This window comes from Enoplosus armatus, chromosome 6, assembly GCF_043641665.1.
Source record: "Enoplosus armatus isolate fEnoArm2 chromosome 6, fEnoArm2.hap1, whole genome shotgun sequence".
Classification (NCBI taxonomy): Eukaryota; Metazoa; Chordata; class Actinopteri; order Centrarchiformes; family Enoplosidae; genus Enoplosus; species Enoplosus armatus.
Window position 1 is genome coordinate 4403675 of NC_092185.1, and position 7464 is coordinate 4411138.

Below are 7464 nucleotides of genomic sequence, written 5' to 3' on the forward strand. Positions count from 1 at the left end.
TAATGCTACAAATACTTCTACTTCTTTCTCACTACTTTTACTCAAGTAAATGATTTGAATACTTCTTCTTCTACAGAGGCCTGTAAAGATAATTAAGTGTCTCCCAGAGACCTACAAACAGTTCCCCTTTAAACCACTTCATTCAGAATCTGGAGTTTCGGTGACTCGATGGCGCCATCTTGTGTCGGGGCAGAGCGACGTCGTCGCGTGAGGAGACCGGAGCTCCGCCCGGTGTGGCTGAGCTGCAGGCGGTTACGTGAAGCTCAGCTGCCGGACGTTCTTCTGTTGCAAAGTTTGATCAACACAGATTCAGTCACAACTTCAGTCTCCAGACCGCGTGCCGAGCTGAACAGCAGGTGACCAAAATCCACAGACGGACGACAAACCGGAAGTCAACAGCTCTCAGGTCAGTTGTGTCCTCACGATGTTGTGATTCATACACGTGATTTAAGGAATATTTATGCAATTTGGGGCCCTTGGTGTAGTTTGAGGGTATACTCAGAGGCGAGTAGAGAGATAAAGGTGATTACTGAAGTTGTCAGCCGTCAGTCTCCTTGTAGAAGTAACTTCTCCGACTCTGTGAATGACATGTTATGTACTATTATCCGATAATGCGCACTCACTTCACGGTTGATGGTTAATATATGAATACTTATTTCTCTCCTTTTAAAGTGTAAACAGGTAATATAACGTCCTTGAAGCCTAACCCTGCACAAACACGTCCCACTGAGTGGACTCTTCACCTTTGTATCTTGACTATATGTTCATGTATATTACCACACTGAACTGTTAACGTGCATTAAAATAGTGTCTTCATTTACAAAGCAGGCTAAAGTACTGTACTTCACGACAAAAGTAGTACAAGTAAAGATACTTGAGTATTTCCTCATACTTCTACTCCACTACAATTCTGAGATAAATGGACTTTTTTATTATACTTTACCAAGATTTTTCATTCAAAACATACTGCATAATGAGAGTATGATGCATTGTTAAAGATTTAACTCACTAACAGTAAGGAACCGTTATATTTACATAATCTTCTCGGAGTCTACAGGAAAGTATTTACAGTATATAGTACAAATAATAGAGAAAGTATAGAAATAGCTCTGAGAGTGACTGCAAAAACTGACGGAGATCCATTTAAACCCAAGTAAATGCTCATTTATAGTTATCCATGTTTGTACAATTGTATGCTTGCCTGCAGACAAATTTTACATTTTTGCATGTTCAGCTGACCTGCTGTTCCAATTAATTAATTAATTGGAAGTACACCAATTAAACACTGTCTCAGTTTTCCCTATAATTAGTACCATATTGCATAGTTCTGTCCAGGAACCTTCAGGTAAACATATACTGTTAACAAATCAGCTCCAGCTCGACCAACTACAACAAGAAAATGCTACTTAAACATTAATGTATCAGCAATACCAATCTAATAGTATATAATAGTGTAACAGTCACAGCGTCCACATTTCTGTACATACAGTACTTTTACCTTTGGTTCTTGAAGTACATTTTGTTGTCTTCCACTTTTACTTTGTCGTAAATTTATTATTATTATTTATTTGTAATGGAGAATTTTTACAGTGTTGTATTGTCTTGTTTACTGAAGTAAAAAATATAAAACCACCGCTGTATAAAACCCAGTGTTAGTTTTACACCCCACAAAAACACACTTTTTAGCTGTAGTTGAAAGTGTATAAAAACTAGTTGCCTGATACTTTTGAAAGCAGCTTGAAAGAAGCTCAACCTCAAATAGTCAAGAGAACAATCAGCCTGTTATGACCACAACACTCTGCACATTCCTGTGCATAGCAGTGTTTCACAGTTAAATGGCATTATGGCACTCTGACCATCCTGCCTCGTCGCTGCCCCAAAATCTGAAAAAGATTAGATACCAGAAATAATAAGCCAAAGGTATCGTAAAAACTAGTTACTACATTATCGAGGACTCTGGATACTGTCTCTCATGCCTGAAAGAAACAGTGTATCACCAGTGAAAAGTGCATAACAGTCCATCCTTTAAGCCTCCGCGCCGGCATAACCTTAACCAGAGGCATTATGTTTTGTGAGAGCATGAGACAGAGCCTGAAAGCGGGAGTCTCACACCAAAAGTAAGAGTTGGTAACCTTGGATTCAGGCATTAACGCTGTCTGGTTGACTGAATTCACCATCTTTCACGATTAGGAAATAAACATTTCCTAATAATAGTGGTATCTATCCAGTCATTTAGTTTTGGTTTATTATTCTGTGATTATTGTATCTGTCTGCTCAGTTCAAGATGGACAGGAAGCACGGTTGTGTGAAGCTGTCGGTCCAGCCGTCCAGAGGGCTCGTGGATGAGAAGTTTATCGTTCTGGTCCAGAATGTCCCACCTGGTTTCCAGCTGACCATTCACGCCTCCTACCAATGTGAAGACCGACACAGCTGGGAGGCGTTTGCTCACTACACCTCCGATACCTGTGGGACTGTGAACGGTACATGTTCAATGCCTCGACCTATAAAATCCATTAAAATTAATTTAGAAGTGTTTGCAGATATTCCATACAAATGATGGAATTGAACATCAAAATGAGAAATAATAATTGCTGTTTACAGTTTCAGAGGATTCCAGTCTGGGTGGGACATATTCTGGGGTTGAACCAATGGGTCTACTGTGGAGCCTCAGACCAGTTCCAGGCAGCAAACCTTGGCTCAGGTAGGCCAACAAGGATAGAGCTGTTCCGATGACACCAATTAATACCGAATCAATTATCAGTATCAGAGGCAACTCTTTGCCATCATCCCACAGGCTGAGGAAGGTTAATGCCCAGACTCCCATGGAGGTCACAATCTCGGCGTACCAGGGTCACCAGACTGAGGGCTTCGTGGATCAGGTGCCGCTGGCCTGTGCGGTGGTGGAGCGCTGGTACATAGCGCCTGGCGTCCGCAGGATCCCGATCACAGAGAACGGACTCATTGCGGCCCTCTTCCTGCCCCCAGGTAGGACCAGAGGGGAGTCTAGAGGGAGGTGTCCTGTGGGTGAACGGGTGCATGAACATACTGAGCAACAATGACCCATGGACTACCATTAACCATGAAAGTTCAGTATGTAACCAAGTGTGAAATGAATGTAATCCCAGAGTTGCAAGGACATCAGAAATATACAATAACATGTAAACTGTAAACAATTTTGGGGGTTTTGACTTGTCTGAAGGACCGGGACCCTTCCCCGGTCTCCTGGACTTTTGGGGAGGTGGAGGGAATTTGGTGGAGTACCGTGCAGCACTGCTGGCCTCCCATGGCTTCGCCTCCTTGGCCATCGACTACCTGTCGCCTAAAATCACCGCAGAAACCGGGAACATGGTGGACAACGAGTACTTTGAGGTAAACCCGATGAGTATCTAAAGCACAAAAAAATCTAATCAATTCAAGCCCAAGGTAACGTCTTTAAATGTCTTGTTTTGTCCACCAGTCTAAAACTCAAAGATATTCAGTTTACTATCACAGAGAACAAAGCAGCAAATCCAAAGCAAAGAAGCTTGAACCAGAGAATGTTTGACATTTTTGGGTGAAAAATGATTTAAACTATGAAGCCAAACTAAATCAGAAACGAATCATTTAGTCTTTTGTCAGCTTCCTTCATGTTGTCTTCACTATCAACAATCTCCACCCACTCCGCACAGATCATGAACTGCAACCTGCATACTGGCCATAGTTATTTACTTTGTGTGTGAGGCACATAAGAGTCACGTCCTGTCAGGGTCCTGTTGAGTTGAGGTTTAATCTTGGCTGCAGATACCAGGGTGTGTGTCTGTTTATCTGTATGATTGTTACAGAGGTTAATTGACCTTTACAGACACATTCACTCGCAGTAGAGACTGTTCAGGTGTTGAAATAAAAAGATAACTGGCAGAAGTGTCATTCAGAGTTTGACCCAGACCCAGAGAGTGTTTGTTAGTGTAACCTTGAGTAAAATCAATTTTAATACTACTATTATTATTACTAAATTTCTACTTTAATAACATCAGATCATTGTAAAAATAAATCTTCAAGTCAACAATTAATCTCTATGGTGTAATATAGTCTGATAACTGTTAACTAGGTGAAAAGCCTGGCAGCAGCAGCAGTTTTGATTGGCTCACTATTGTCCAGCCTTGTCAAGTGAATTTTATTCATACAGCCAAAAATCACAAATTACTGACTTGGAGACAAATAGAGAAACCTCAGGAAAAGCAACAAAGGAGGGATCCCTCTTCTAGAACAGATGTTTGAATCATTTAAAAAAAAAAGACAAAGTCACAGTCACCTGACAGTGAGAGGAAAGCTGAGTCAAAGATCACATCCAATTAGAGTTGGCCACAATTAGAAGATTAAAGATTTGAGTTAGTATAGCTATCAGAAGTTTTGTGACACATCTAAATGTGAATGTCAGATAAATACAAAATACAAACCTTCACAGGATTTGGACTGCAAGAAATGCACAGAATTATACAAAGCCTTACCTCTGTGTTTTCTGACATATCCTGCTACAGAAGGCCTACAGAGTCCTGGAGCAGCACCCTCAGATCCTTGGCAGCAGGATCGGCATGTTGGGTCTCTCCTTCGGGACCAGTGTCACCTTAAAAATGGCTGTTTACTCCAAAGTCATAAAGGTAAGACAACGATAGCTGAACAAAGTTACTTTCATTAGCTTAACGTGGCTCCACTAGTTTAATGAAAGTTGGTCAGATATGGCGTTTAATTAGTCACTCCACCCTCCCTACACGTTTGCAGCTGCTCAACACTCGCTCGCTTGTCAAGTTGACTTTTGAGACTTTGGAGGTGGTGATGGAATAGACAGTGGCTGATGTCTCCTCTCTTTTGATTGGTCTGAAAACATATTTTAAGTGTGTGTGTGTGTGGTTTCCCAGCTCAGGTGTGCTGTGTGTATCAGTGGGAGTCATGTGCAGCCGGTGGACGGAAATGTGGAACAAATATTGGCTTTCTTTCACAAGTAAGTTGATCTGCCGTCAGTTAACGTTATGATTTTAGTCAGATTAAATGTCCTGATCCCTTTCCTGCTGCTCAGAGAATGAACCCTTTTGATTTTAATGACCTGGTGATCTTTCCTTTAGTGCCACCTCCCAGAAAAACTTACATGTACAATATTATATACAATAATACATTCGTACATCCACAATTGATAAGGCTCTAAAGGTGTGTTCAAACTGGAGCTGAAGTAAAAGATAAATGTGGAGTGAATTCATACAAAGTCAATGGTAAGAAAGATAAGGATAAGTGAAAAAAAAGTTTTTTCTCCAATTAGAAACTTTGAGAAAACTCGCTGCAATGAGGAGGACCAGTTGATCTGGCGAGATCTGTTGCTGCCCATTCCCACCGACCCCACACTCAAAGTGGATGTGAGTACCACCAGCCATAAATTCAACAGTATAATCATTGTATTTTCAACAGTGTACAGATTACTTATCGCTTACTGAGGCGATTCTGTAGGCTTTTAATTTGAAATGGATACAGGAAGTGTAGAGATTGTATTAACAGGAAAATGCAGTAACAAACATTTAACCGGGCAAACGGGAGCAGATCAGGAAACAAGGAGGCTTCATACAAAAACATGACTAAATGTACTAATCAAACAGAGGAAAAGAAATAAAGGCCTGTCTCTAATACAGGCCTGCTTCAAATAAAGGCCTGGTGCCCACAGCAGTTGAGGTAATTAATTAATTTGAGAATTTATGGTATTTGTGGATAAATCCGCCTCTCTAGCTTTAAGTAATATCTCAAAAATTACACAGATAAATTATTCCAGAGGTGATTTCAGGTGGTGCATAAATATTCGAAGCTGCAGCCGGCGATGAAAGCTGAAATGCTGCTGCTGTTTGTCTCTGGGCAGGTGGGACGACTCGAGTGTCCTCTGTTGCTGGTTGTAGGTGAGGACGATCAGAACTGGCCCACCTACGAGTCTGCAATGGACGTGAGTTTACTGACATGACGACATCCTGTGTGAATAACAAGCTTGGTCCGGAGTTTTGAAGTCGCAGGACGACAAAAAAACTTAACTGATTGTTGAGAGGAAACTGAATAGTAACTGGGATATATGGAATTCCAAAATGGACAACACTAGATAAAACAAATAAGACACTAAAAATAAGTTAAACATATGAATAACTAGAACACTAAATGTAAATGATTAATCACTTGATTAATCATTTTGTTAAAACTAAACCATTTCATTAGTTTTATTTTTGTACTAACTCATTTAATTATTGAAATAATTGCCCAAACTGAAATGCATTCTTATTTCACAAACAGCAGACACACATGTAATAAGGTTTAGAGCAGAACTAGTGTTGTAACAGTTTCTAAGCTTTTTGTCAACCAAATTATGTCGTGTTTTTACACAATTATACACACAAGAATCTCAACAAAACATATTAATTTCCCACACACTGTCACTACCAAGTTTAGTGAAAAGCAGCGTTTATGTCACCTTTAATGTCCGGGTATCATGTACAAATATCATATAATCCTAATAATGTTAAACAATCACCATCATACAGAAAATCAAATGTTTCAAAAGTCTATTAATGAAGACATTAATAGATTTTCTCAAGATCTTACAAAAAAGGCTATGTTTTGTATATGTTTCTGGTGTCCTACTTCATTTTCAATCCACTACAAAATGTATTTTATTAGTGAGCCTCCGGAGTATCGAGACATTACGAGTTACATCGTCATTTCCCATTGTTCTCTGAGTTTTCTGGCTTCTGGCTGTCAAACTGAATCAACTCTAAGAGGATGTTTCCCAGATCAAAGACAGGTTTGAATTTATTTCCATAATTCGAAAGAAGTAATTTAGGTCTTTTGGTCTTGAAATTTAGATTCTCACGCTTGACAGCAGCAAAAACAATATTAGAAATAGAAAAAAAAATGCGAATTTACAAATCATATCCAAGGAGAGCAAATAGATGAAAAATGAAATACATCCTGAAACCATCTGACAAATATGAGATCAGGTCTTTTTCTTCCTGTCTTCCAGATTAAGGAGATGATGGAGCGGGCGGGGAATAGCCACCTGCTGACTATCCTGTCGTACCCGAACGCCGGTCACCTGATTGAGCCTCCGTACAGCCCGCACGTCCGAGCCAGCACCCTCAGAACATTCATACGTGAGAAGGGTATGTTCATCTTCAGGCCGGGAAGCTGTAGACCGTGAAAGAAACTTGCCAAAATCAGGACGTTATGCTTTTGATGTTTCAGTTTCCTGTTGTCTTCACAGTTGTGGCTCTGTGGGGCGGAGAGACGGTGGCACATTCTCGCGCTCAGGAAGACTCCTGGAGGAAGACGCTGGTCTTTCTGAGGGAGAATCTGTACGGCGGCAGAAACCCTGTTGCAACTTCTATTTCCCAACTATAACCAAGGCGACAGCTCATGATTATATACTAGTACAGCTTGGTTAGACGTTACATTTTCCTGGTTGAA

General features: G+C 40.5%; 1 protein-coding gene across 1 annotated transcript; it reads left to right on the forward strand.

Annotated features, from left to right (window-relative positions):
* The first annotated feature begins 292 nt into the window (after positions 1-292).
* Positions 293-7464, forward strand: LOC139286433 (peroxisomal succinyl-coenzyme A thioesterase-like). The gene is made up of 11 exons (XM_070907225.1): positions 293-406; positions 2279-2480; positions 2602-2701; positions 2795-2985; positions 3200-3369; positions 4518-4637; positions 4896-4978; positions 5291-5384; positions 5876-5956; positions 7022-7160; positions 7262-7464. Exons 2-11 carry the CDS (start codon positions 2285-2287, stop codon positions 7396-7398), a joined length of 1311 nt encoding a protein of 436 aa, XP_070763326.1. The 5' UTR covers positions 293-406; positions 2279-2284; the 3' UTR covers positions 7399-7464.

Bases quoted from the DNA above. Each gene is read 5' to 3' on its own strand.
- LOC139286433 (XM_070907225.1), top strand. From the start codon at position 2,285: ATGGACAGGAAGCACGGTTGTGTGAAGCTGTCGGTCCAGCCGTCCAGA. The intron at 2,481-2,601 runs GTACATGTTCAA...TGCTGTTTACAG, and splicing joins TACCTGTGGGACTGTGAACG to TTTCAGAGGATTCCAGTCTG. The intron at 4,638-4,895 runs GTAAGACAACGA...GTGGTTTCCCAG, and splicing joins TTTACTCCAAAGTCATAAAG to CTCAGGTGTGCTGTGTGTAT.